The sequence below is a fragment of the Prorops nasuta genome, unplaced genomic scaffold, assembly GCF_024137725.1.
Source record: "Prorops nasuta isolate Cenicafe-Biocafe unplaced genomic scaffold, Cenicafe_Pnas_1.2 PNAS00013, whole genome shotgun sequence".
Classification (NCBI taxonomy): Eukaryota; Metazoa; Arthropoda; class Insecta; order Hymenoptera; family Bethylidae; genus Prorops; species Prorops nasuta.
The window spans coordinates 6,992,497-7,020,277 of record NW_027116810.1 but is presented as its reverse complement, the minus strand read 5'-3'; the positions used below and the strand labels follow the sequence as shown (position 1 = coordinate 7,020,277).

Below are 27,781 nucleotides of genomic sequence, written 5' to 3'. Positions count from 1 at the left end.
CAAACCCCTACCACGCACTCTCACGTCTTTGCGTCGTTTTTCTTCCCCTCGTTCTTCCAATTTCCTTCCTTTTCCTATATATATATATATATATATATATATATATACAACTCTCTTTCTCACTTCAACTCATTCCTCCTTTCAAACCGCTTTCCTTCCACGTATCACAACTATCCCTCATCCGGCACTCGGACAACTCGCGAATTTCGAGTGCGCGCATGGCCAACGGCAGTGATAACTCGCGTGCAAATATTTCCTGGCAGAAACCTTTAAGATTTATGTTGCCGCTTTTCTCTCGAGCTCGCCGATGGGCTACGCGAAAATAGATGCGCGTATGCTGCTGGTTTTATACGGTAGATCAAACGTTTGGATCAACAATTAGAGAACTACTTCGGTGTTACACTAGACTGTGTTTGAAGAGCGACTGTAAAATGAATCGCGTTTATCGGAATATATAAGAAATCAATGAAGGTTTTATTAGACCGTGTACGTATTAAGTTATGTTTAAACTCTGACACGTGCTCACGTTTACTGTTTCACCTGACGTCACAAGATTACTACTTTACGTCCACGACTCCCTGTTATCCAAGAAGCGCACGTGGTGCTATATGATTGCATCGAGTCGATAGTAAATGGTTGGATCAATGATAGGAAATTCTTAAAAGAAATCACTGACAGTCGCGCGCCGGTGGATATACCAGCTGACCTTTCTCCACGTGGGCATATCATGCAAAAGATGAGAGAGTAAGCGAGCGGGAGAGAGAGAGAGAGAGAGAGAGAGAGAAAGAGAGAGAGGTAAGCAAGAAAACAAATCCAACCGGTACTCGAACGCGGTGGGCTGTTTAATGGAAGAATCGGAAAACCTGTCGATATTTGTAAAGCAAATAAGACACGACAAGTCCATGAATGGGATAAGAGCGCAAGGTCAGGTTGTAATTACTAATTGGTATCGAGAGATAGTTGTGCGAGGCGATACAAGATGACGGAGTGTGTGTCCGTGCGCACGGAATTTCACGAGCGACGGTACTCGCGGGAAATGAACGAAACTCTCGTACCGCGTGAGTCGCGAGTGCCGACTGAAGTCTAAACTCGAGTGCTGCCGCCTCCAACCTGAGGATGACGGCGGCGGCGGGTGCCCCTCGCTCGACCCCCTCCGCAGCGAGGCACCGATGACGACCTCGCCTCGCTCTCTCACCGTCACCCCCCCCCCCCCCCTCCACCTATTCTTTATTCAATCTCACCGCGGTATAGGTGACTCTGCTCGCTCGCACTCGTCTCCAGTCGCTCGCGCGCGATTCCTTCCCCCTCCACCGCTCCTTATCCTCCCCATAATTGGCTCCCCCCCCCCCCCACACGCCACCTACCGACCAAACCAATCCAATCCCATCCCACCGTCCATAAAATCCAAAGTACAACACGTGGAGAAGAGCGACGCTCCAGCCTGCTCTCTCGTAGCAGTTTGCCCAACTTAAATCGATCGATGCGCCAGCTTCCAAACAGCTGACCAATCCCTGGCGCTGCACTCTCCAAACAACTCTTCTCGATACGTCTTATTCTAGTAGGATGGATATAGCCCTTTGCGGTATCTACTTACCGTCGATAATAAGCATCTTCTCCTCGCAGAACAAGTCATCTTGGTGTTCACGGTCCCTTTTCAATTTGGCACCTGTAATGTAACAACGCGATGTAACGAGACATCTCTTTCTCTCTCTATCTCATTACATCTCCCTCTTCGTCTATGTTTGCTAAGCAACTGATTCATAACCTAGGTAAAAGCAAAGCTATACACGCACGTGCAGAAGCACAAGCTGTGGCAGATTTTCTTGACAAGTTGCGGGAGATTGATTGCGAATAAAATTTGCATGCACACGAAGCCTATAAATGTTAGGTGTCCCTGGTCTCTGGTGTCAGCCTTCAAGTACTACCCCTCTAGCCGAATATTTTCCCGATCGGTAATCGATCTGGCGGGAACGACCGGTGGGAAAAAGTGGAGAGTACATTTTTAGTGTGGAAAGTGCATGTGCATATCCGGGGTGCGAAGGTGGGGGAGAATTGGAAAGGGGTTTGCACGCTTCCTGGGTTTGCTGGGTGCGCACAGCGTGCACAGGCGATGAATCCACAGGTCGATAAGGTATGAAAAATTGAGAGAGGCGCGTCTCCACGTGGTGAGTCGGTGGGGATGGAGAAGAAAGCTCGCTGCCTGTGGACGATTGGAGGGGGGTAAGGTTTACACACACAGCGTGGCTCTGGCTCGACGGTCCCCGGCAATTCCGTCCCCGCGCGCACCCCGCCGCAACGTTCCTTCTTTGTCGCACTCGAGCGGGGTCAACGAGTGAAAATCTGGCAGCGTCGCAGATTGATCAGGACGCCACGCGGCCGGACGCGCTTGGTGGGGGTTCGCCGGGGACAAGGCGCATGCGCATTGAGCACCCGCGTGCTCGCCGCTCAGCTCGCACTTCCCCCCTTACCGTCGCTTCGCGAGCGCCTTCTTCCACCTTTAGCAGTACTTCTCGCTTCTTTAGCTACGACTATCCTCGTACGTACTCTCTTTCCTATACTCGTTCATCATGCTGAAGACACAACGCTTTGTCTCTCTCTATCTCTTTGATATAATAGCCTTGCACCCTTTAGCCCTTGGCCCATCCATGGGGCCGATATTAATCGCCAACCTGAGAGAGAGAGAGAGAGAGAGAGAGAGAGAGCCTAAATTCGCAGCTAGGAGCAACGTTCGGATTGTAGCAGCCACCACAAACGCTGGCATTCGAAACGAGTGCGCGAACGGTACATCAATGTTCGAGCCGGTTTACTTAACCTCTTCTCCTCCTCTCTTCTAGCCAGTCCATCTCGCTTTGCAAAAGAGCTGGAGGGGAACTCACCGCCGCCCACGCATTTTTAAAGATATAAAAGCTGTCAAGCTGGTGTGACGCTTACCGTTGACATTCATCGGTAAACATGAGATTTTTAGTGGATCTCCGAGCGGATTAGATCAATCTACGGGCTTTTAAGGATCTCGAGGAATTCTATATAGATTATGCGGTGCTAATGGAGTATTCGATAATTGCGCGTATCTTAAAACGGCTTCGAAAGATGCCAGACTCGGCACGTGTTCTTTGAGATTGCACGGAGGAGCGGCCGGCTTATTATGAAGGAGGTCAGAGAACGCGAAAACGTGACGGCTCGTGTGCAGAATTTTATTTTTCTGCGTCGCAGATCTCGGAGCGGAGCCGGCTTGCATCGTACCGCTCTCTGTCGGAATCATATCGCTCGAGGTACCCTCCTGCCGTTCCTGTCCGTCTCACTCCCTCCCTCCCACACAATCTCTCTCTCTCTCTCTCTATCCCCCTTCCGCATCCCCTCCCCTCTTGCACTACCTTTATATCTCACGTAGCTATTTTACTCTCTTTGGTCTCTCTCTCTCTCTCTCTCTCTCTCTCTCTCTCTCTCTCTCTCTCCCCTCTTCCGCATTGGAGAAGGGAGAGGCTATCGGCCAAAGCCAAAGTTTTTTTCGTAGCTCAACCTGAGCCTATGCATTTTGCCAGAGAGCGCGCTCGCCAGTAAACGAGCGAGACGGTAAGTGGCTTACGAGTGCTTCGCTCGAGCTGCGCGTAAACATTGCGCATCCAGAGCTGCTAAACAAGGAGAGAGCCGTGGATAGATTGCCGAGGATGTAGTTGTATTTGACAGTGCGCGACACGTATCTACGAGACTTTACAGAATGATTCACGCTCATCACCGTTTCAGGATGGCCCCAGGACATAGTTAGAAAAAGCTCTGAAAATGTCCACTGAATGCACCAGTATGTACAAGTTATAACACGCTAGAATCGAGTGTTTACATTTCCTCGGCTCGGTCCCGGAATGCACGGACACACCTCGAAGCCCAACATTTACAAGCCATTATAAACGATCGAAAACAGATTCATTCCTGTCCCGACTCGATGCAGCGAGCATCGTTCTTTCTTCGAGTTGAAAACATTCTGAGAATTACATTGTTTACAGCGTCTCTTCCTACTCGTATTTGTAAATTTCAATCGCTTCCCATACACAGAGGCTTCAAAGTCTCTTCGTTTTGTAACGCTCTTGTAAGCTCGACCTCGTACTTTTCGTAGCCAAAGCCTATACTATGGGAGTGTAGGCCGGGCTGCTTTTCTCAATTGGTAAAAGAGTTGTGACGGTAACTCAAAGAAAGTGAAGCAAAAAAAAGTTGGAGAGGTGAAGATAGAGCGTGATCCTGATGTATAGATCAAATATCGCGTGCGTCACGAGAGGAACGTAGGAGGCGATAGTCGTGGAATTGGGCTTGAACGCGTGGTTGTAAAATATCATTTAAGTATATACATAGATCGAACAAAGAATGGTATAGTATATAAACGAGCATTTGACACACGTTGCCTCGTATAATCACGTACAACCGTGCCGATGACCATGCGTAGCTCACGCTCGAACCGGATGCGCAAAGATAAAGAGAGAAAAAGAGTTTAACTCATTTGTGTCTTAAAAATCCTCCTCTCGGATCCCCATCAAGGAATCCAAAAGAATGTTCCACAAACTTTTACCTTTGCAACGAACGACGCTAACCTCCAGCAAGGAGAATGGTGCTCAATTATGGAGAATCGAAGCCACCTTATTAGGTTAAAAAATTTGCATAAAACAAGTTACTATCCGAGCACAGATAGAAATTCTCATCGCATTCTTTTGTGGCGCTTAAGAGTGTAACATTCTGCAGTAAGAATCCGAGCAGTTGTTGATGAGGGAGTAGCAGGAGGGAGAGGAGGGAGGGGGAAAGGGGTCTGGCAAAAGTAGAAAGGAGCGCGATTCGCCGACATCCACGTCAGGTTTTCGTCTCTCCAAGCCGTTCACCGACTGTCAACATCCAGGGCGTTCTCTCTCGCTTCGGGCAAGCAGCGGCTGGCAAAACTCAAACTGGACTCCCCCCCCCCCCCCCAACCCCTTTACTCCTCTTCGGACATCGCGCTCGTCGCTAGGTGTCATCGAGCTACGAGTCGGCTCTCGTCGAATCGTACTTCGGACCAACGAAACGCGTACGGAGATTTTTGCAATATTTCAAGCGAGATACGAAGGTAGATAGAGCGAGCGAAAACAGCAGGTACCTGTGGAAGGTTTTTGGCGCGTCGACGCACGCGGCCCGAGCACTCCGGGGGCTATCTCTACCTGTCGCAGCGTGCACGAGAGCGTCGACGCGGACCTACGGGAGCCGGGTAGATCGATCTGACCTGCACGCCAGCAATTTTTTCTCCTTCCTTCTATCCTGCAGCGTACAATGCACCGCTTTCTCGGTTAGACGCGTATACCCCCCCCCCCCCTCCCTTCGCCCAAACCCTTTCTCTTTCGCCACCTCCACCCCTCCCCCCTTCCCGCGCGTATCTCGCCTAGTCATGAGGAAAAGTAGGCTCGCGGAACGGCGCGCGCTATCCCCCGGGACTCCACGGACGACGCGCACGGCTCGGCAACGGAGACAAACTCGCGATAAAACAGATGACCGCGTGCGATAATCATGGAAAAAGTTGTGACTGGTTCTCTTCGAAGGTTGTTATCGCGCGCATCGAGTAGGTGGCGCTCCGTGCTTCCCCACGCAGGCACGATCGTTGCTGCTGCTGCTGTTGTTGCTGAATGAAATACAAAAGCCTCGCCGTAGTTTCTAGAGTCAGTGACCGGGATCCCTTCGCACTCCTATACCCCTCCTCGACCCCTCGTTCCCTCTGTCGAACCGGTACAGGGTACTCCCACCTTTACTCGCGCGCGCGCTCCCTATACGCGGAATTGTAGCGCTCGCAAACAGCAGCAGTGTTGACTACGGCGAAGCCACTGCTCTCCCGCTACTTGTTCGAGTGCCCCCCCCCCCCCTCTCTCTCCTACTTTATTTCATACATTCATTTTTCCCCTCTTTATCGTTTCAAGGCTTCGACACCCCACCCGCGCCCAAACCTCGACCCCTCTATACCTAGTTTCTCTTCCGTACGCCTCGCGATCCGCGCTTTCGTACTTGTTCCTGTACCGCGACTAAATCACCTTCTACTAGTTCCACGTCCTTTTGGCTTAATCCATTCTGCCCCCCCCCCCCCCCTCTCATCTCACTCTTCTCCTTTTTCCCTTCCACGTCACCGTCCACGCTTCGACCTGACGTTTAGCAACCTCCACAGCTCTCCGCACTCCCACCTAATCCAACTTCCGCCACCCTTTCTCCGCGCCTCCACCGCCGTGTTAGTGACCTATACCTGTAGCGTATTAACGTAGATGTGAATACACATAAACGTATGTACGTTTGTGCACACACGCTGCTAGTCGGATCCTGCATTCTCCTATACAGTCCCTTTCTCCCCCACCATCGACGCAAACTCTCATTCCCCCCCCCCCTCCTCCTTCTTCATATATTCTCTCTCCTTCTCACTCAAGAGGCACGCACTCTCTCTCGGTCCCTATATCCGAGACTCGTCTTGTTTCTCGCACGCCCTTGTAAACACTCGTCAACCCTGACTACAAACTCGTCACGAGAGACGCAACATTCTTATGCTCCATGCGCAAGAGCACGAAAATTTGTAGCGTTTGAAGTGAAAATTTGTAGCAGTCTCACGGTCCTACGTGAAATCCGTCCAAAGTCTCTTTCTCATTTTCAGCAGGACAATGAGGAACGATGCGACAAGAATGGAACGAGACAGGAGGAGGTTTTCTAAATTGATGCAATTTCAGGGAGTAATTTTCTAATTCCAGCACGTTGTGGAAAAAGCTGAGAGTTTTATTGTAAATCGTGACTCATTGAAAAGTCGAAGGTAAGAATCAATGTAATCTGGGAACAAAGTTGGAGCGATGATGGTATGGCGTGTAGCGTAGCACTTGGTTTATATACTCAAGAACCCATTGGCGTGTGTCAAGAGCCGCTTTACAGGATCGGCCGGTCGAGTCGTTGACCTAGGAAAACGCGGGAACGTCTAAGGGACGTGACGGCAATCGGCCAGTTGGTCTAGCGATTGCCATTATAGCTACAGTCTACTCCATAGATTCCTTCCTTCCACCTAGCTTCCCCACCCCCGCGCTACGGAGCGCTCCTTTCGAAAAAATCCTCAGCTCTCTCAGCCGAGCTACGATTTGCTCCTCCAGCGATTACCACGCTGCGAATACTTGCACGGAGAAAAAAAGTACTTGCGCGTTTATCATTTCTCATGCTTTTCTTCATTTCAGCTAACTTGCCTCGAAATTAGTCCTACCAATTAAATTTCTTTTACGGTAATTACAAAACATTTTTTCCTCGTGTAATTTAATTATACAAATATTTATTTGTAAATACAAAATGGACTGAAGGAAAATATACCATTGATCGAGCCATTACAGGTTTCCTACATAGGAATCAAATATTTTATTTTTTCGATAGTGTTCTTTGGATTGCATGTCTGATTCAATTATTTCGTTATTAAGGAAATATGTTAATAAAATACAATATATTTACATTATACACTTTTGTTTGAACAAAATGCGTTTGAATCAATGGATTCGATTAAAATATTTGCTAACGAAAATAATAATTCTCAATTCCTTTTTCATCCTCTTTTTCGAATAATTTAGTGTACTATCTTGCTTATAAACAATTCACGTCAGGATTTTTTAAAATAATCGCGTGCTTAAATCAATTTATCGTCCATCGATAAACGATCTTGCTTAATGACTGATTACAGAACAATCTATAGTTGGTCTATTTTTCGTAAACTTTTAAATACTTGCAAAAGAGTAGATTTAAAGCTTTACGAGAGAAATGGTCAATTTTTTTTTAATGAAAACAAATGCAGACGTGTCCGTAAAATTGTAGCAACGCATTTATCACGATTTGTGTAATTGCACATTAGACAAAAATTATACAAAGCCATTTTTTAACAACGTAAATTCCTTTACCGAAATTACTTGAAAATTTTTAATTTTTATATCAGGTCGTATATTCAATTGTTTCAAGCAAAATTACAATTTTACATGTGTTGCCTTCAGCCAATTTACAAAGTCTATTTCAGTGTGAAAATCGTCTTAAAAATTTTACTCAAACTGAGATGACAGACACTTTCATATCAATTGCCTATCTACTTTAAGATTTTCTTTTCCTCGGATAATTTTTGAAGAAAAATGTCTTGTTTTTACGGCGTTGCCAGCAAGATCGACACAACATAGCCTCCACACGCAGAAACTTTAACCAAAAAGAATAATTGCAGTGCCTAACACTACCATAATTTACATTAAACTTAATATCTGTTGAGCCAATCCATGTTTTCTCAAACAAACACTTTTTTTCTCAGTGTAACTTCTCGTTCAATTTTGCGTTAATTACCAGCACTCATTACCGCCCGGTTCATCGCGCAATTAATGCAATTAATAGCGAGGCTAATGACGGTATTGTAGCGGGCGCGCATTAGTTTTGCTACAACTATACAAAAACACAAAAAAAAAACTACTATTACTATTTCCCACATATGTGACTCTGTGCTTAAACAATTTATCCAACCTCTAGTATTTTTTTGTCAATGTTCAATTCATAAAAGTTTTTTTACAAAAAAAAAAACGAGTCCTTGATCTGACATTGGATCATTGATCGAAGGTCACTTGAGATTTTCAAACGGAGCCTACATTTTGCATTGCATATATTCTTGTGGCACATTGTCGAGAAATGCGCGAAAGTCGAGAAACACTACGGCTTATTAGCTTCTAAGCCGTAAAAATGATGCTTGTGAAATTGATGTGTACACACATACACACACACCTTTAGTTTTGATGGCAACTAACTGATGGTAGCTGTCAAGCTTTCACATATTTAGTTAATTTTCTTACTATATCCTAGTGCTCCTCCATTTCTCAGTTTTCCCGTCAACGATATATTCTCTTCCCTGGACCTTAGTATTTATTATTTTCTATAATTTAAGCGCGCCTAGTCACACTGGCGCTACTATTGACACTTTTACAGCCCAAAGCACAATTACATTCCACGTAGATGTACATTTGTGGTTTGTTTTTTATCCCCTCCACTTGGCTTTTTATCCGCAAGCACCAATTCTGACGTCACTGATTCAATAATAAACAAAAGATATATTAATCTGTTTAAAATCTATTTTTACAATTTATGTAATTTTTAATTTTAAACGACCAATATGTTTCTTCGTTGTGCCAATTATATATTTTATACTTTTGCAAAATAAACAAATCTTTCAGAACTGAGCAATTTTTCCTTTTGTTCGTGTAAATAATTGATATTAAGGCATTTCTGCTGTTATGTCATTTCAAATATTAAAAATTCTGCTAACTTTAAATCAATTCGTTATATTAGGAAAAATGTATTTTTGTAAATAAAATATTATTTCATTGAAACAAGTACATTAAGTAATTTTCCTTGAAAAAATGTAATTTAATCACTTTTTATACATAATAATTAGCAGTCATTTTTCAATAGTGTGAAATTTTTGTTAGTAACAGATGATGCGTTTTGTTTAATAAAAAAAAAAAAAAAAAAAAAAAAAAAAACTTATCAGTCTCTTGGTGAAGAAGACAAGGTTCCCTCTTTCTCAATAAGAAATAGTTTTGTTCCGAGCGCCGAATGCGTTGGTAATAGGTGGCTTTATTGAGAACCACTGAGACGAAAGAAATCATACCTAATTTGGAGGCGGTGAACGCGTGGGTCATCGCGTGCTATTCGCATGTACAAAGCAGTGTCTCTCATTCCGCACAGGCGAGAATAATAAACGTATATAGAATTTCGCAATTTGTAATTCGCGTGCTGTGCAAGTGTAAGTCGAGTATTTTGTGCCGAGCTGATACCCACCACCGACGCGCACACACTGCAAAAAAATTAAATAATTGCGAAATATTTAGAAGCTTAGCGTATGCAACAAAAGCATGTGTGTTCGTAGACTTCGTTAAGAATGCTGCTATGCGAGATCACGTTTTTCCTTCCTACTCGAGCGATGCAGGGAAAATACAAAGCGCGCGTGTTGAGATTATTCAGGAAGAATATAATTTGGCCGGAAAAAAGCTGCTAATCTAATAATAATAAGTAACTCACCAACGTCGTATCTACTTTGTAGAAAAAATATAATATAGGCATGTGTGTATTGAGAAAAAATACAAGCTTAAAATTAAATGTAGATCACTGCATTGTTTGGTTTGAGTAATATTTTATAATAAAATTGTGCAGCTATGGGAATAAATGAATCTTGCTAGAATTGTGCTGCATGTAAATCGAGCAAGCAGAGATGCTGCGAGAAAAATGAATAGCCCGTAGAGAGATTAAGCTTTCTGATTCGTTGCAGCTGCCTTTATTTTTTGCATACATAGAGCATATCTGTCCTGCTCGAGCAAGTACGAAAACAAACGAACCTTCTGAACAAACATTGGATACATTAAATTCGCATTGGCATAATATTATCCCTGACCGTACGCTCGCTTAGTCGATAAAGTGACGGTAGCAACAAATCATGTTTTCCACAATGTGTGGAGAATGTGTATGTATATCGAGACACAATTATCGTTCAATTATTCATCCATGCGTCAGAGTCTTTAACTTTGCGATTTTCGCAGAATGGTATAATCGTCGTCTGGCAAGGGTAACGGTGGAAAGCGGTAAAATCGAAGCTATAGTGCGAAGCATTGATTGGCAGAGGAAAAAAGATCAATAAATAAGAGAGAGAAAAAAGAGAGTGAAAAAAAAGAAGAAAAAAAAATAGAGATAGATAGAAAGAAAAGAAGAAAGCGAATTATCGGATGCAGATTGAAGAGAGCTCTTTGAAAAGTGGCGCGTGGTACTCACCACGTGGCTCAGTAGAGTTGTGATGGTTGGAGTGGGGAGCGACGGCAAGTGGGTGCTCGGAAGAAGAGGAAGAGCTGCTCGCGACGCGCTCTCTCTTCTTGGCCTGCTGCTCAACGTAGCGCGCCGCTTCTAGTAACGTTTCCAGGCTCATCCTGTTAGTACCCGATCGAGTCGCTGTTCGTTTTCCACGGTGTCAGCGGCCTACTTTGCCCTCTCACCGGATCCTCAGGAAAACGGGGAATGCGCGCGCGACCAACCTGTCAATTTCCGTCGCCGCTCTCGAGGACCGAGATATGAGACCGACCCCACGCCTCGATCCTCTCCTTTTTCCTGCTGCCCGCCGCGGCTGCCAATCTGCAATAAGCAAAATTTCCCATCTCGTCATTACATGTCTCGCAAGCAACGTCCTCCTGAAAATTCCACTATACCAAATGACAGAGCAACAAATCTGCTATTTTATATCACTCCTGCTACCTTTCAGGGGAAAGCCAGTTACAATATTTTTCCACTTGAGTTATCAACAAACATCTTTGACTTTCCCTAAGAGAAATATCAGAGTTTCGACTGGGATGGACAATTGTGATTCTTGGTGGTGTAACGGTTTTCTTGTAATTTTTCTAAATAATTGGACTTGTCGGAATTGCACTTTCGGCCGCTGTTCACTGTTGTCACAGATGTGGACTGTTGTAATTACTAGTGTTTCGTCCAAGGAATGAGCATCCATTGAATGAAGCAACGCCATATAGGGGAAATTGAAACTGAAATATTCAGTAGTATCGTCATGTTTGGTGCGTCCAGGTGGATTCATTTATTTTAAATATTTATATTTTACGCTCGTCGTTCTACCATGTTCGGCTAATAAGAGAAGCTGTAAGAGCACCGGTAGTGCCTCGCTCGGTACGTGTCACGTGACGTACACGCGTGACGTAACGCAGTCGCGCGGGAAGCTTTACCCCTTCTCCGATAGCGTTTTCATACTAGCCAACTGAAGCACTGCGCAAGCGCAGCGTGCACTTTTCTGCAGCACAGGAACGACGAAGCACGAATCTCTCGAGCTCCAAACATCCGATCCGACCCAAGCCGAGTCGAATCGAGCCACTACTTAAAAACAGCAAGTGTAAACTTCATTGGGATTACGTATGCCACACTCTGATAAGAAACGTGACAAATGTAAAGAAAACACAGTACCAGTCAAAACAGACGTATAGCTACATATGCACAAGGTTCTGGTATTCTTAATCTACACATTAACGCCAAAATGCAATCGCGTATTAAAGAATACGTTTTGCGTAGTGTTCATCACTCGCCTCAAGTTTCTTTTTCATTTTGCACGTATCGAGTATTCCGTATATGTCAAATAGAAATTATATGTAAATCTTAAGGAAATAGTAGCTTTAATTTAAGTAGAAAAGACTTTGTTCAAATGATACACCGGGGGGGGGGGGGGGGGGGGGGGGATTTCGCGCGAATCTTATAATTTTATACGTAATAGTATAATTTTTCTTTCGTTATTGGACAACGATTCCACTAACAAAAACGAGAGTCAATGGATATACGTGAATGTGGCGTTCGCGTGCGCAAAGCACGAGAACAGTATTCGTTTATAGACACTATAAGGAATCACGTAAGGCTAAGGAAAAATTTGCAGGAGACATAAAGAGAGACAGAAAGAGAAGGCAGGAGGTGGGAGAGGTAACAAGAGGAAGCAAGAGAGAGAAAGAGGGATAGTGGTAGAGAGTGTCAGTGTACATGTTGAAGAGAGAAGAGAGAGAGAGAGAGAGGCGGGAAAGGCGAGGAGAAGCGAAACAGCATCGCTACTAATTTAAAAAGTAGATATGCTTAAATTTTAAAAGTCGGGCGTATGTTTTTCACGGCAAATTCAACTGGAAATTTGACTGAGATTAGGACTTGGATTATCGAAAGAAAGGTAAGGAATACCTATACGTGGCAGGTATCATTTAGGTACAGTCAAAGTGGATAAAGTTCGGTGAGAAATGTAAAGAAGCGTGTTGAAGAGACAACGGGCTCCTTAACTGACAAAGCGACACACGTTAGACGGACGACGCACGCACTTGGGGCCAATGGGAGCTGGCGATACTGTGACGTCATTGCTTGAAGTAGCACACGATTGGTCGGATCTATTATAGCACGGAAAACACGCCACGCAACCACCTATACACATGTTAATTAAATAGGCTATACTTGGAGTAAAATAATAGTCCGTGCGAACTGGCAAACGGGTGTGGTAGGCCGAAAAATACGTGAGAAGCGAGGCAAAACTTACGGCTGCGTCGCAGCTAAATCCCGGTCACAATGGTAACACGCTGGAACCCACTTTCGCGGAAGAAATCAATCTCGCGAGGAAATATTTGCGGCCTCCTTCTTCCTGTCAATAATCTCGCTCATTTGAAGGGAGGTCCGCCAAACACTCGTGAAATTCGCGAGAGAGCGGATAATAATATCGTAGGATTTAAGGCTCGCGACGGTTATAACCTAATCGATCTGGCGCGTGGCAGAAACATTTTGCAAGTGTTAACCACTGCGCATCAACAGCCATGCTTGCTTGGCCACGATTCACGTGTCTGGGGTCCGAGGTACGGGCCAATGATAGCACCGCTCGTGACGTCACCTGCTTCTATCGACCAATGAACGCGGCCCATGTGACGCAGCAGTCCGCTGGGCGTGTAAGAGAAGTCTCGGGCTGCTGTACATCACCCGATACTCCGCACACTTTTTTCACCATTTTCTCTATTTCTCGCAAAATTTGTCGACTCAAATGGCCCGGATAGACCCTACCGAGAATACCGATAACGCTTTCGAGCAATCTTACCTTTTGATCGACGCCAGAACGAGCGAAATCGCGACAATCTTACACAGCACATCCGACACCCGGCTCGCCCGGGCAAATACTCACTCGCTCCGCCGTCCGCGATCTCGTCTCTCGCGTTCGGCTCGGTTCGGCACTCGGCGGCGGTGGCGGCGGCGTTACCCTCTGCCACCTTTTGTCACGTTCCTTCTCTGTCACATGGTGTAACAGCATCTAGCGCTGTTGCCACATCTATCAGTAGTCACTGGATGGACACAGTTCATTGTTTACTTTCGCGCGCGCGATCGCCAAAAATTCCTTTAACAGATTTAAAGAACAAAAAATAAGCGTATCTGCGAGACTTCGTTCTTTAATACTAAGCATCTCTATGCTTTCAAAATTAAATAACGTTTACCATTTTTTTTAAACCTTTAATATACCTTTAACTTCCGATCGCGCGGATATATCCAATCATTTTTTTAATCTTGCCCATTTATAAGTAGGTAAAATAATTTCAAATCTTTAAAGATTCTTTTTTATTTATCCACTTTAAACACAGCAAAAACAATATAATCAGAAACAAATTTTTATAACATTAACAACTACCGATAGATTTACTGCTGAATCTCACTCTAATATTGATTTCTCTTTTAAATTCTATCTAAATTAATATACTACGTTTACTTATATAAATATAGCTACTTGCATAAATATTTTTGCAATTTTAGATAGCTTTGAAAAGTAAAACCATCACTTCAATATTTACATTCCAATTAAAATTGAATTATAATGATATGTTATACTAAAAATAAACACGCACACTTTTGTGTTAAGAGATCATTAATGTATGATCACTTAAAATAAATTTAAATTGTAACAATACACGACTAGATAATCTTATTTCCGTTAAAAATATTTACTAACAATTATACTTTATTTAAAAGGCACAAGGAGCATTATTTTTCCCTACATATTTACGATGAGGCTCTTAAAACTTGAATACTTTAATTAAACAATTTCTTTATATGTTTCTATGAAAGATTTAGAGCACTAATGTATTATAAACAATTTTGTTTATTACTAACAAAACTACGCAAATCTTTCACTTTTCTCTTTTCACAATCAACTGGTAAATCATGTCAACAGTTTCACGTTATCTCTTGAACTGTTGCTATGGTATTTACATGTTAAATTTATAATTATTGTTAATAGAGAGCAAATAAATATTAAAAACATAGAATTTTTTTACAGATTACAATACTATTTGCATAATAAAACTTGTATGATTAAATCACACAATATTTAAACTATAGGAGCTAATGGAAGACAATTTGTTGCAATATAAATTTGTTCAACATTTTTGTTCTTAAAAGCTTTGTCTATTTCATAGTTACCAAACCACTGGAGATTGTCATAATAACAATTTGAAACTATATAAAATCATTTTACATTAGTTACCTACTTAAATTACAAACATAAAGATGTTTTAGTTCTGTCTTTGGTGTATTTTCGAAAAGTGCTGCACGATTTTGTCCTTCTCCTTTTTTAACCCAATGACCGTATACTCTAAAGGCACAGCCATCGATAATCTATGGATAAATGAATATATTTAGAATTTAGTATCCAACTACTATTTTAAAATTATTATGAAGTCACCAAGATATACCTTGCGTAAAACTTTTATTCTATAAGGATCAGTACGCGCCACCTGAGCTGAAAGTGGTTCGGGTGTCGTATGAAGTCGTTTGATGCGAACGACAGCTCGTACACAAATAATAGCCAATTGAAATCTTTTTCTCGCGTTAAAGGATTTTGCTTTTAATTCCTGTAGAAAAAAAAAAAATATTCATTGTATATATAAATCATAGCTTTACAAAACAAAAACAATACAATTTTCAAATCAAGGCAATGATTTCACGGAAAAAATGCTACAGTATTATTTCTTATTTGAAAATTTATCATTTTTAAAACTACAATTTTTTAGCTACTTTTTACAAATACCGAAGCTAAAGGCCATTGTGTGCAATAAATTTTAATTGGAAAATAAAAAATTTTCTAAAATAATAATTTAGGAATAAGAAACAAAAAATTGTAATAGTCGATGATATTGATACTTGAAGTTGTGTTGCGATGAAATATCATTTAGTTTGTTATTTCAAACAACAAGAAAATCAAATAGTTAATGTTAATGTTAGCTTCAATTCGCTAATTAATAGCATGTTAAAAGCCGCTGATTCACTGAAAGAGAGTGGTCCATAAATGTTTTAAATGAAATAAAATATAAATGAATTAACTGAATAAGTACCATGCAATTTTAATCCATTGCACTCGAAAAATTAATTGAATACCATTAAGAAACAAAAAATTTTTTCTGAGTGCAAAGAACTAATAAACAAATATTCATCACAGAAAGTAAATAATAAGTGAACAAAAATTACCAAAGCTAATTGAGATATCCTACTAAGACGTCGCGAATTAGAAGAAAGCGATCTCTTTAGAGGAGCTATATCCTGATCCCACAGCTGTAACGCGAAAAACTTTTAAATACTGATAATAAAACATTTAAATTGTCTGTATTCGTGTATTGTTTACATAATATCTTTATATAGTCTTCAGATTGTAATCACAGTATAGAATTAAAAATCTTACCACTGTATGGAAAAATGAATGCTCCAAAGCCTCTTTAATTGATATTCTTTTTTTGGGGTCGACTACTAATAGCTTTCTAATCAAATCTTTGGGTGCTTCTATGAAAAAAAATTAAAAATTGAGAAATTAGTCTGGATGTCTTTTTCCTTGAAATAAAGCTGTATGTAGATATAATAATAATAGAAGTTAATTCTACCTGTTATATCTGCCCATTCAGGAGATGTAAAGGTAAATTTTCCTTCCATAATATTTCTAAGCATGACCATTTGTTTTCGATGCCAAAAAGGAGGACAGCCAACTAACAAAGTAAACATGATAACACCACAAGCCCATCTGAGGAAAAATAAATTCTAGCTTGTACATCCTCCTGATAGTTTCAAAATTGTAAATAGAATATTGTATTACTTAATTACCTGATGCTCTTTGGGTGTAATCTTTAAATTTGCTATTTACACTGACTAGTTGAATGGCATTTCTAACTGCGTTAATTTACTCGCTTGGCAGCGTCTCGTTTAACTTTCAATGAAGCGAAAGTATACGGTGGTGAAGCGCAGGTAAAAAGAATCCTGATTTGTTGTTTTCGCTTGATTATAAGTCTGGAATATCGCGACCGAGCGAGCAACGCGTACAGTTAGAAAGGTCATTAGTGTCAGTGTATGTATTTACTGATAGTAAATATTAAAATAATTTGCAATAAATTGAACTTACACATCAACTTCAAATCCATATCCTTCAGAGGTTTCAAACATATTACATTTTAATACTTCTGGAGCTAAATATCCAGGTGTTCCGCATAAGTCTATAAAAACAACAAAAAATAACGTTGCTACTATCTTCTTTTACACTAAAAGCATATTAATATCTTTTAAAGCAATAGTTACAAACCAAATAATTTTTCCGCTGGTTTTAAGATTCTGGCAAAACCAAAATCAGTTATTTTTACATTTAGATTATCATCTAATAAAATATTTTCCGGTTTCAGGTCTCGGTGTACTATTCCTTGATTGTGCACATGCTGTACACCTTCGAAAACTTGTCTCATAATATATCTTGTTTTCTTCTCAGAAAGAGTAACTACAGATGTGAGATAATCAAATAATTCACCATTTTTACAAATTTCAAAAATTAAGAATATAAATGTGCTGGATTCAAAAACATCGTGAAGCTCAACTGAAAAATGAATAAAAACTAGAAGTTTTGCAAAATTAACTCTTTTCAAGAGTATCAATTAAATGTGTTACTAATGTATTGATGACCAGCCACTTTACGTAGTATCTGAACCTCTTGTAGAGTAGCATCTTTCATTGTGTGTCCTTCTGCAGTATCTTGCGTTTCATTGCTAATATCTATGATCTTAGCTGCATACTCTATACCTGTTTCTTTTTCTATACATCTCCTTACAGTTGATGAAATTCCTCTAAAAAAATGCATTTTTAAGCTTGCATGATTAAATGAGTAAATAAGTGAATTTTTTAAATAAAATTATATAATATGATTAAAGGTTAAGTTAATTATTTGTAAAACTTTTGGTTAACCTTTTACATACAGGAGTAATTAGTATTTTGTTTAAAGAAATCGACAATTTCTATTCAAATAGTTTTTTTTAAATATTAACAAACCAAATATTTTGTTTTTATTTATTGAATTTACAATTATTACAAACCTTCCAAGAATTTCTTTTGGTTCATACTTGGCGTAAAATCCTTTGGCTGCATCTTTATCGGGTAACAGATCATCCCCTTCGTCTTTTGCCATGTTTTACAAAATATTGTGTTTTCATGTAGATCGAAGATAAATATTAAAATTATAACTATTTACAAGTTTACAGCAATAGCCTTTTTATGCTTCTGAGAAATAAGACAATATTTTTCTAGATGTAATTGTCAAATACATGTTTTGTATTTTCCCAAGCCACATTAATAATTAGACAACAAACTACTTGAAACTATTTCACTCTGATTATTATATCAAGTAGAAGAATTATGAAGTAAACTCTCAAACAATTGAGAAAAAACAGAGGATACAAAAAACACGTGAACTAGTGAGTAATAAGCTACGTCAGAAACAGGAATGGCGAGGGGTCTAATGTCAAATAACGAATAAAGAGGGCTCCCTCTTTCTCTCTTGTAAGCCCGCGCATTAGAGAGAGAGAGAGAGAGAGAGAAATTAGCTAGTGGCCGAGCAGAAAGTTTCTATTTGTTAAGGATTACGACATAACACTGTTGTCAGAAGTCCAGAAGCCTAAAAATACAGATCTGACAATAGTTGTACCGTTGCCCGATACTAGGTTTGATCAAGAAATTATTACTAAACAATAATGTTCTTTATTAACAAATCTGTTTTCTATTTTTAAAAATAACTTATGCTACATTTTTTGGGAGCATTACAATTACTATATATTACATACAGATATTTAAAATTTTTGTGATAAATCATTTAAGAGCCTCTTAGCTGAGCAAGTAATGCTTCGTTTTTGCGGCATTCAATCGTTAATTGCCTAACAGCGGCAACATATTTACGTTGTTGTTCAATCAATGTTACTAATTGCTGGCTAAGAACATCCCGTCTATGCTTTTCATCTGAACATCGTTTCTCCACCTAGATGAACAAATTAAATTTTATTACAGGAAACTATAATATAATGTTTTTAAAGAAAGCTTCTTACCTTCATCTTATTACGTTTTACTCCTTCTACAATTGCTTCAAATTGTTTTAAAAATTGTTCTTTACCACTTGCTGAAGCCATAGCTCTGTGATTAGAATAAAAGATTTCTCATAATGGCAAACTTATGGCCTGTTAAATGAAATATTGAAAATACTTACTCATTATAATTATCTTGAATAGAATTCAATAATGAAAGTTCTTTGCTTAAATATAGTTTTGTATCATCAAGCGTATTATATAAAGTGTAATATTGCTTTGTCTCTTTATGTTTTGCAGAAACTGTCAAAACAGATATTAAAAAAAAGATTACATTTTTCTTTTCATACTATACAATTAAATTAAATAAGGTAAACCTTGGTTATACAGCTCCATAAACCTCCGCTGATACTGCGTTAATTCAGATCGCCCAGGCACATCATCAAGCTGTCTGGTCAATGATGCTATAGCTCTATATTTTTTAGCTAATTGTAATCTAACTCGTGTAACAGATTCATTTTGTTCCTCATATTCTTTAGCTTTATCTTCCTCTTCAACCGGTGCACCACTTTCAATTTCTTCTAGTAAGTCACGAAGATGATTGAGATCTACTTTACACTGCTCGCGAAAATCGTGTTCTTGTCGTTTTAAGCCTTCATGTACCGAGAGCAGTTCTTCCAAACGTTTCATAACACTTAAAAGTTAAATGTAATCGTTCATAAAATTTTCAGAAATAATTTCATGGATTTTATTTGTGGAATAAAAGTACCTATCGTTCTGATTATTATCCATTGCTTGAATTCTTATCAATGATTGTTCAATTGCATCTTTTTTTGTACGAGATTCGTTTGACCTTTCAGTTAATTTTATAATTTCTTCTGTGAGTTTGTCTTTTTCTTTGGTAAATTTACTTATTCTGTTTTGCAGAACTTCTTGTTGTTTCTGCAGACTTGCCAAGGCATGTGGTACTTTATTTTCCTGAAAAGTAACAACTCTTTAAATACAATGTTTATTTATTTGATTTCATTATTAGTTTTTAAATACCTCTGATTCAGAAATAGACATAGAAGCGTATTTTTCGGCTACTTTAGCAATTTCTTGAGCCTGAATTCCAACAATATTGCCTACTGCATTAATACTCAAACGTGCCTATTTTATAAAATAATAATTATTAGTCCTCTATACAAATAGCTAAGCTATATCAAAGAATGCTACACTTACTACATTTTCTTCGAGAGCTGTTAAGTTTTCTCTAATCTCTTCAGCACTTTTCTATAAATAAAATTTATTTAAATCAAATATACGAAAGTATAATTTTTTAGACCTTAAACTTGATGGCCTTACAATATCATTCACAGGTACCAAACTTATGTCCTTTTGTTTGACATCACTAGAGGTTACTGCTGTAGAGCCTGAACTTGTACCACAAGAATCAGTATTTGGTTTATCTAATACTGCTTCATACTCTAATAAAGTAAAGAGAAACTGTTTTGACTCATCTTTGACAGTGCCTTCCTTATGCTTAAAAAGTCTTTGTGGTTCATATGATTTCTAAATAAAGAGTAATGTTCATTAATATTGATTAAACATAAATTATATTAATCTAGAGAGTTCTCTTACCCTGACAGAATATATATTCTTTATTATATTTTCTTTTGAAGATATTGAATTAGCTTTGTCTTCAGAGAAACAGTGTCTTTTATTAAATTGATTAATTGCAAAGTCTCTTAAAAAACCAGCAGTTTCTTTTCTCATTTCCATAGAGCGCTTTACTAGCCACTGGTAAAAGAGAAAATTTTAATTCAAATAAATTGTTAATGAAATATAAAATAGTTGTAATATTTACTTGAATCACAGGAAATATATGAATGCTGTCTAATCCCTGAATTTGATGAGGTTCTATTCTGTGAGGACAATTCATTTTTGGAAGCATAGCCACAATCTTTTCTGTCAATGAACTGTAATGAAAAAAAGAAGAAGAGTTCTCTAGCAAATTAAATTAGCCTAATAAATACTTACATTTTTTGACCAATTGTAAGATTTTCTTGAAACAACAGATCAATATCTATATCAAAGTAGCAAGACTCTATGCACCAAGTCATACCTCCAATTACCTAATATATAAGGATTAGTGTCAAACGAGATGAATAAGTAGGCTTGCATATAATCATAATTGCCTGACTGTAAATAATCATGCATGCTAGCCCTTAATTTACCCATTTTACTTAACCACCCACCTTTATGATTGCAACTTTTTAATCTTAATTTTCAAGAACGTTGTAAGTTTTACACTTAAGTACATTCATGTGTTTACTTTCTTATTAGCAGTATATTAGTGAATTAAAAAAGTATATGGTATGAATATATAGATATGTAACTTGTTCCACAATATCTAAATATTGTAGTTACAGTCACAGAGAACTTTAAGAAGATGTGGTTGAGGTTTATTTACCTTATCAAAATTTGATAAGCCTTTTATTCTGGCTCTGAAATAACCAGCTGCTACCAGAAGATCAATCATTTCTTGGAGCTTAACAGCTTGTTCTTCATCTTCCCGAATATCAGCCTTTAAAAAAATATCATAAAAATATATTAATTTAAACAAAATCACCATTAAATCAGACAGCCATAGAGAATATCAAACAATCTTTTCTGTCAGTTTAAAACTGAACAGCAAATAGTCCACAACAATTTTATAAATTATTTTTTTTTTCTAAAGGAAAAGTATTTATAAAAGAAAGTATTTAAAACATTTCTATAAGTAAAGTTAAATATTTTAAATGTTATACCTCTGTCATTTCAGAGCTTCTTAAAGATCTTTTAGGATTCTCGTGTAACATAATTTCTTGTGGTTGTCAAATGTCAGTGTTGTTATTTATATAAATTTTTGACAGGTTACATTTAATGTTCCTTTCACAGGAATGGATTCTCTTCCTTTATCTCTTTTTTTTTATTTATGAATTTAGGCTGGCTTTTATTAGCCCACAAATATTGCCGATCTGGTGCACAAGCACAATACACTTGTTGGTCACAGGAACAGGTTATAGGAGACACTGTGTGTGGAGGCACCTAAAACGCAAAATATAATGATAGTAAAGAGAGATCACAGAGCGGAATGTTGTGTGTTGCCTGTATTTGCAATATTTTCGAATCATGCTTAACAACACAATGACATTAAGGTGAGAATGTATTAATGTATACATATATACATACATCACTTAATTTATCTTTTGAGCGAACTCTAATCACTCTAATGACAAATTCTACTCCAATCGACTGCAATCGTAATTATAGCAACAACCAATCATTTTATTGTCCCTTCTAAACTTTTGCTTATATCAATGAACACATATTTACATTACAAAGCTTTTAGGCGCCATGTGCGACTAAAAGTAACACAATGATAGTGAAGTGAAAAAATGAGGATGTGTCGCCGTGTTGGTGTTACGAAAAGCACAGTGAACAAATCTGAAAAAGTTCCATGAAACATTTGTGGCAATTCAGGAACCTGCCTTATTGACGGTACAGGAAAGTTACTCCTAACTCCTTTCGGAACATCACGCGGCACGCCACTACTTTTGGCAAAGTTCTACCTCCTCCCTTCTGCTCCCCTCTAGCTAGCCTTTATGGTCAAAATGGAGAAGGATCATGTTCTTTTTATAAGAGGAAGCTCAAATGTGTGTTAAGTCATATTTTTTTTTGGATTATTAATTATGATTTTAGTCATTTCAGTATTTATTATTTTTGTTTAGGAGGAATCAAATGCATCTGATGATATTTGGGATGATTCCGCACTGATAAAAGCATACGACAAAGCTATAAATTTGGCAAAGGAAGAAGCTATTAAGCGCATGGGCTTAGAGGATCACGGCTCACAAAGTAAACAAACCGATCAAAATAAATTTTCTAAAAGTACAAATAAATTTCAAAAGGTTATAATTTTTCATAATATATGCTATAATCTATACTAAGCTTTGTATTTTTGATTCACAAAGTTTCTTTTAATTCTAGAAATGGGTTGTAGGCTCTCCTTGTCGGACTGTGTATTCTGAAGATGGAGAGATATACGAAGCAGTTATAACCAAACTACATGAAAAATCTGGCACATGTATTGTTAAGTTTGTTGGTAATAAGTGTTTTACAATGTTTATTCAATTCATTGGAAACATTTATTATAATTAATAATTGCTACTTTTAGGATATGGAAACACTGAAAAGGTAGAGCTCAGTAGTTTGCTTGAATCGGAAGGATTGCAAAGTCAATTAGCTCAGAAAGAAGATGCACTAGCCGAGAGATGTAATCAAGAAAATGGGGAGTTAGATGAATCAAGTTCTCCTACTTTGAATTTCAAAAAAATTAATCGAAGTGCAAATGAAAATATGGACTGTGATCAAGAAGAGACAAAATGTTTTAGTCCTCATATGCCATCTAGTTCGTATTTTAGTTCCTTACAAGATATGATGCCACCAGCACCACCTATTCCACCTCATTTAATGGCTAAGTATGTCAATAAAAGCAGTGTATTTTTAAATATGATGTATATATTATCAAAAGTTAAATATTATTTTTTAGACTTCCAGAGAATGATGCAGATGCACTTTCTAGCATGTTGATGTCATGGTACATTAGTGGCTTTCATACAGGCTATTATCATGGCTTAAAACAAGCAAAAAAATAATGGAGAAAGAGGGATAAATAGCTAATTTTATTTGAGATAAATTTATTGCATTATCATGGATGCAAGATAACAATTACTTGTTTTTGATTATTATGAATGTTCAGTATTTATTTTTGAGCTTGAATACAATTAAAGCATTTTTATATCAATGTCTTAAGTCATCTTATATAATCCAAAGTCTTTATTCCATTGCTCATATTCTTTTACAAAAACATTTCCTATAGGCTTTATGTATTTTAACGCATCGGTAAGATACGTAACATTATTAATCGAGTTTTCGTTTCGAATGTCGCTTAAAGACAGTTTATTGTTTTCTAAAGATTCACAAATTGGGCGTAATTGACACATCCATGCTTCTTTACATAATATTTTCAAGTCGGCGCAAGAATAATTTTTTGTCATTTCTATCACATCCAGAAATTGATTTGTATGGTAAAGATCCTTGTTAACGTAAAACTTTAGAATTGCCATACGGGTGTAATCATCGGGTAGGTCGATAAAAATTCGTCTTTCTAATCGCCGCAACAGTGCTACATCGATGTTCCTGTGATTTTTTTAACAATGTTTAGAGTGTCGAGAATCGCGCGATGCATATTATTAAAAAGTTGATTTACCAGGGCATATTTGTAGTTGCCAGAAGGATTACGGTTGCTTCCTGCATAGACAGTAGTCCATCCAATCTCGCAAGAAACTCCGCTCTAAACCTTCGTGAAGGCTCATTATTTGAAGAAGAATCTCCGTTGTTCGTAGTTATCCAATCAATTTCATCGATAAAAATAATCGTGGGCGAATAATATACTGCAAGATCCATGAGAACCTGGGAAAAGGCTTATTTATAATTTACAGTTTTTATTTCTTTTTTAACAAGTTTGCTTATACTTACACGAACATATTTTTCAGAATCGCCTCTCCATTTGCTAATAATTGAGCTCGAAGTGATATTAAAAAAAGTTGCTTTAGATTCTGTGGCTACGGCTTTAGCAAGCATTGTTTTGCCTAATTAAATTATAATTGCCTTTGTTAGAATGTCTAGATCAAATTCGTTATACATGTAACAATAATGAGAAAACTTACCTGTTCCCGGTGGCCCATATAGCAAAATTCCTTTCCAAGAATTAAATTTACCATTGAAAAGAGAAGGATATTTCAAAGGATAGACTGTAGCTTCTTTTAATAACTTTTTTGGAAATAACAATCCTTTAACGTCGTCCCAATGAGTGTTTAAGTCTTTTAACAGAATCTCCTGAAATTTTAATACTCTTTCAAAGAAATAATAAAATTTAATCTGTAAACTCAACAAACGTCATTTTCTACTTAATAATAAATTACCCGAGAAATCACATCTGCAATTTCTCGCCATTCTGAGCGAGGTGGATATAATTCATCGATAGGCTTAAATATTTTCTCATTATGAAATATAAAATCTTCTGCGACGGACTTTGAACTGATTCGATCCCCGCTACCACAGTGATTGAGTGGAACCACTGTCATTGAATTATTTAAATCGTAAACTGGAGCAACATTAGACTGTATGGATACTTTTTGATTAGTTTTATTTTTAACAATATTTTCATCGTCCGTTCTCTTGTCTCCTTTCAAAAGTTTTTCCTTTTTCGTCCCACTGTTAGTCGAAGAGAAGAAAAAAGAAAAAATTTTAAATTCCACCAGAGGACCTTGCAAATGTTTACTTACACAACTGTGGGAATTGAGGGCTGTTCAGTTTTCTTGCATAGCTTAGGATACTTGCTGTACTTTTCGTAGTAATAATCAGAATACTCTAGAACAATATTTTCCAAATCGATATTATCGCAAACTTGAAAATTACGTGAAAGTTTAGCTTCTTTGAAAAAGGTATCGGCAGTGTTCGTGTAACTGAAAGAGATGCAGACTATATAGAATGACTGACATTTTATAACCTCTGATTGATCCTGATTACTCGATGGAAAGATTTCAATTTGCATGAAATCGAAGAATTTAAATAATCCTTCCCATCATAATGCATAAGAATTCAATTTGATTTTTGCAGCGTAGAATATTTATGGAATTTAATGATATTATCGATCACTCACTGTATTGCTCGAAATTAAGATTCGAATAACTTGTCCAGAATTTAAATAAGAATACTCACCCATGTTCCCATAGAAATTCGAGGATGAGATAGTGAATATTTCGACGGCGCTCTTGGGCACGTTCCTTTTCCTAATTAATACATACATTTTATTTCCTTCTTAGCACACAAACAATCCTCTCTTTCCAATGACCAATATATTTTTTCATCTTGTCTCGAGTTTTCTATTATTTCGATTCTGAAGTAGCGCTTGTAATCGTTTACCTTCTCACGCATCAAATGCGTTATACGGCTGCCGATTGTATTCAGTGACAGGTTCTCGGTCATCGTGCCACTCGACGAGAAAACGTTATTTCCACTACAGATGAAATGAAAAACTTGCCTTAATTAACTCGTGCAGAGGGAATTGTGATTTTCATCACTTTATTCTCGCTTGAAGCTTGTTTGAAAAAAGATACGTTCGATACGTTGCCATGACAATTTCGATGCAATCGTTGCGTATGCGTGGAACACTGTCCATATAATAATGACCTGGTTTCTATAATCATTACAATTTCTCGAAACAACTTTTCCACCTCGACTTATTTTTCTTAGAAAGGGGAATCAACGCGATGGTATAATTATTGACATTATTTTTCTTCTATCGTTTCCACCAAAACTGATGATGGAGCGGGCTCAGTCACGGGCTCCCTCTTCGCGCGTTACCCATTAGGAGCAATCTACCTGCAGCTGACTCTAACACTCTTTTTCTAGCAAAAATAAAAATACCTTGTACGAATTTTGCTAAAAGCAAACCTTTCAAATTGTTTGATTGACTTTAATCAAGAGCAAAGTTTATATCCTCGCTCCATATATGGGCTTAAATAAAAAAGAAAGATTAATTTCCTCTTGAAATAACAAAAATTGATGTCAAAGTTCTCGAAGCAGGGTGCACCTTTAAAATATCTTTTTTTTCAAGTTATAGTATATAGTGTATAATGTAAAAGCCAATATTCGTGTACCGATACCGCCATGTTCTTGGTAACACAATATTCCCCTTTGATGATTCTAAAAGCTTGAAACCTTTGGAGCTAATGGAGTTAGATCGGTACACCAATTAATGAGGCGTTTCGCACAGTAACTTAATTGTTTTTAGGAAAACTTGCTTTGTAATTTTGTAAGTAACATGATACCGAATTCATTGAAATTCCAAGTGAATCTCGGGGAACCTTTAATCGTGGAAAAAGTCAACTCCGGAGGACTGGCAAGATTCCATTTTATTTGAATAAAATCTATTAAGCAGCTGTAGTCAATACGTGCACACTCACAACCTCTCTCCTTTCTCTATAATTCTATCTACTTCCGAGAATCCCCCTCACTATTAAGCGTAACTCGAATATCATCCTTACACGCTTTCACGTAAAATACCAGTTCTATAGAAAACTCGTAGCTCATAAAATTTTCAGAAAAACCAAAATGGTTTATTTCGCACATGACTCTTGACCTTATTCGAACATAGACTCGAGCTTGGCGTAAAGCTATTGCAAACTTGTCCTTAAACTGTACTTAGAAGTGCACTGCACGTTTCTATTTCCCTAATATTTTCTCCCATGTAATTAGCTATGAACTAACGAGAGCTCGAAACTTGCAAATCTCGATTCATGAAATTCGCCTCTCTGCGTTAGCATTGTTGCACCGACGAGTAATTCTCTTGAGGAGACACGAAGAAAATAAAATTATTTGTTATACTCGAGTTTGAGTATTGATTCGAGTGAGATTTGCCAAGTTGGATCAGGTTTGCAATTATAACGACCTCACCAATTGATTTATCAGGACACGATTGAGATTGGACGATAATTATTGTTGTCAAAAAAACCGATATATATATATATATATATATATATATAATATACAGAAGACAATATTTGAATAATTTCGCGTAGCGAATAAATAAATAAGAGTTGAGAATGTTGCGGTTTTTGGAAAGAGTGAGGAGTATGGTGGTGGTGGCAGAGCGGGTGCGTTGCGCTCTTACGTTGGGGGTGGCTTTGCCGACGGTGGTCCGTGGTGGTACTCGTCGAGGTGGGGCGAGGCGAGTTGCAGAACGTGTTCGATCGACCCGCGAACCAACGCAGGCGGTACTCACTGCGACAGAATAGAGAGCTAAG

General features: G+C 38.4%; 5 protein-coding genes across 9 annotated transcripts in view; 1 reads left to right on the top strand and 4 right to left on the bottom strand.

The window, feature by feature from the left end:
* LOC136778196 (max-binding protein MNT-like) overlaps positions 1-13,899 on the bottom strand; it is a 33,543-nt gene extending 19,644 nt beyond the window's left edge. The window contains exons 1-3 of one of the 4 annotated variants that reach the window (XM_066734823.1): positions 13,622-13,899; positions 10,792-11,145; positions 1,595-1,666 (exon numbers count right to left, since the gene is read on the bottom strand). In XM_066734823.1, coding sequence (XP_066590920.1) covers positions 1,595-1,666; positions 10,792-10,942 — 223 coding nt within the window. In that variant the 5' untranslated portion in view covers positions 10,943-11,145; positions 13,622-13,899. Of the gene's footprint in view, positions 1-818; positions 1,071-1,594; positions 1,667-10,791; positions 11,146-13,621 lie in introns of those variants that run through there. The other 3 variants (XM_066734825.1, XM_066734824.1, XM_066734822.1) reach the window with 3 other exon arrangements.
* Positions 13,900-14,138: 239 nt separating this feature from the next.
* PhKgamma (phosphorylase kinase gamma) lies at positions 14,139-18,316 on the bottom strand. The gene is made up of 9 exons (XM_066734589.1): positions 17,910-18,316; positions 17,488-17,663; positions 17,132-17,416; positions 16,955-17,045; positions 16,443-16,579; positions 16,247-16,344; positions 16,036-16,119; positions 15,264-15,422; positions 14,139-15,186 (listed from the first exon to the last, which is right to left on the bottom strand). Exons 1-9 carry the CDS (start codon positions 17,999-18,001, stop codon positions 15,052-15,054), a joined length of 1,257 nt encoding a protein of 418 aa, XP_066590686.1. The 5' UTR covers positions 18,002-18,316; the 3' UTR covers positions 14,139-15,051.
* Positions 18,317-18,566: 250 nt separating this feature from the next.
* fidipidine (coiled-coil domain-containing protein 93) lies at positions 18,567-22,312 on the bottom strand. Of its 2 annotated transcripts, XM_066734804.1 has the most exons (14): positions 22,101-22,312; positions 21,677-21,956; positions 21,340-21,453; positions 20,907-21,001; positions 20,734-20,845; positions 20,508-20,666; positions 20,232-20,438; positions 20,109-20,159; positions 19,932-20,036; positions 19,657-19,865; positions 19,265-19,581; positions 19,070-19,190; positions 18,912-18,996; positions 18,567-18,844 (listed from the first exon to the last, which is right to left on the bottom strand). In XM_066734804.1, exons 2-14 carry the CDS (start codon positions 21,725-21,727, stop codon positions 18,683-18,685), a joined length of 1,788 nt encoding a protein of 595 aa, XP_066590901.1. In that variant the 5' UTR covers positions 21,728-21,956; positions 22,101-22,312; the 3' UTR covers positions 18,567-18,682. The 2 variants fall into 2 exon arrangements, with proteins under 2 accessions (XP_066590901.1, XP_066590902.1); XM_066734805.1 differs by lacking the exon at positions 22,101-22,312 and having other exon boundaries at positions 21,125-21,453; positions 21,677-21,711.
* An 89-nt stretch (positions 22,313-22,401) lies between these two features.
* Positions 22,402-23,715, top strand: Smn (survival motor neuron). The gene is made up of 5 exons (XM_066734810.1): positions 22,402-22,564; positions 22,640-22,819; positions 22,899-23,013; positions 23,086-23,389; positions 23,461-23,715. The coding sequence occupies exons 1-5, from the start codon at positions 22,514-22,516 to the stop codon at positions 23,564-23,566; spliced, it is 756 nt and encodes a 251-aa protein (XP_066590907.1). The 5' UTR covers positions 22,402-22,513; the 3' UTR covers positions 23,567-23,715.
* A 1-nt stretch (position 23,716) lies between these two features.
* Positions 23,717-27,763, bottom strand: LOC136778186 (katanin p60 ATPase-containing subunit A-like 2). The gene is made up of 9 exons (XM_066734809.1): positions 27,649-27,763; positions 25,899-26,383; positions 25,695-25,765; positions 25,259-25,438; positions 24,896-25,187; positions 24,641-24,809; positions 24,450-24,562; positions 24,181-24,383; positions 23,717-24,110 (listed from the first exon to the last, which is right to left on the bottom strand). Exons 2-9 carry the CDS (start codon positions 25,959-25,961, stop codon positions 23,720-23,722), a joined length of 1,482 nt encoding a protein of 493 aa, XP_066590906.1. The 5' UTR covers positions 25,962-26,383; positions 27,649-27,763; the 3' UTR covers positions 23,717-23,719.
* Between the last annotated feature and the right edge of the window lie 18 nt (positions 27,764-27,781).

Coding starts and splice junctions, on each gene's coding strand:
- PhKgamma (XM_066734589.1), bottom strand. CDS start 18,001: ATGGCAAAAGACGAAGGGGATGATCTGTTACCCGATAAAGATGCAGCC. Junction 15,423..16,035: donor GGATATCTCAATTAGCTTTG/GTAATTTTTGTT, acceptor TTTTTTCTACAG/GAATTAAAAGCAAAATCCTT. Junction 15,187..15,263: donor GAATAAAAGTTTTACGCAAG/GTATATCTTGGT, acceptor ATTTATCCATAG/ATTATCGATGGCTGTGCCTT.
- fidipidine (XM_066734804.1), bottom strand. CDS start 21,727: ATGTTACACGAGAATCCTAAAAGATCTTTAAGAAGCTCTGAAATGACA. Junction 21,454..21,676: donor GAAGCTCTGAAATGACAGAG/GTATAACATTTA, acceptor ATTTTTTTAAAG/GCTGATATTCGGGAAGATGA. Junction 18,997..19,069: donor ATTCAAGATAATTATAATGA/GTAAGTATTTTC, acceptor TTCTAATCACAG/AGCTATGGCTTCAGCAAGTG.
- Smn (XM_066734810.1), top strand. CDS start 22,514: ATGGTCAAAATGGAGAAGGATCATGTTCTTTTTATAAGAGGAAGCTCA. Junction 22,820..22,898: donor GTACAAATAAATTTCAAAAG/GTTATAATTTTT, acceptor TTTTAATTCTAG/AAATGGGTTGTAGGCTCTCC. Junction 23,390..23,460: donor CCACCTCATTTAATGGCTAA/GTATGTCAATAA, acceptor ATTATTTTTTAG/ACTTCCAGAGAATGATGCAG.
- LOC136778186 (XM_066734809.1), bottom strand. CDS start 25,961: ATGACCGAGAACCTGTCACTGAATACAATCGGCAGCCGTATAACGCAT. Junction 24,810..24,895: donor TTGCAGATGTGATTTCTCGG/GTAATTTATTAT, acceptor TTAAAATTTCAG/GAGATTCTGTTAAAAGACTT. Junction 24,111..24,180: donor GCAACTACAAATATGCCCTG/GTAAATCAACTT, acceptor AAAAAATCACAG/GAACATCGATGTAGCACTGT.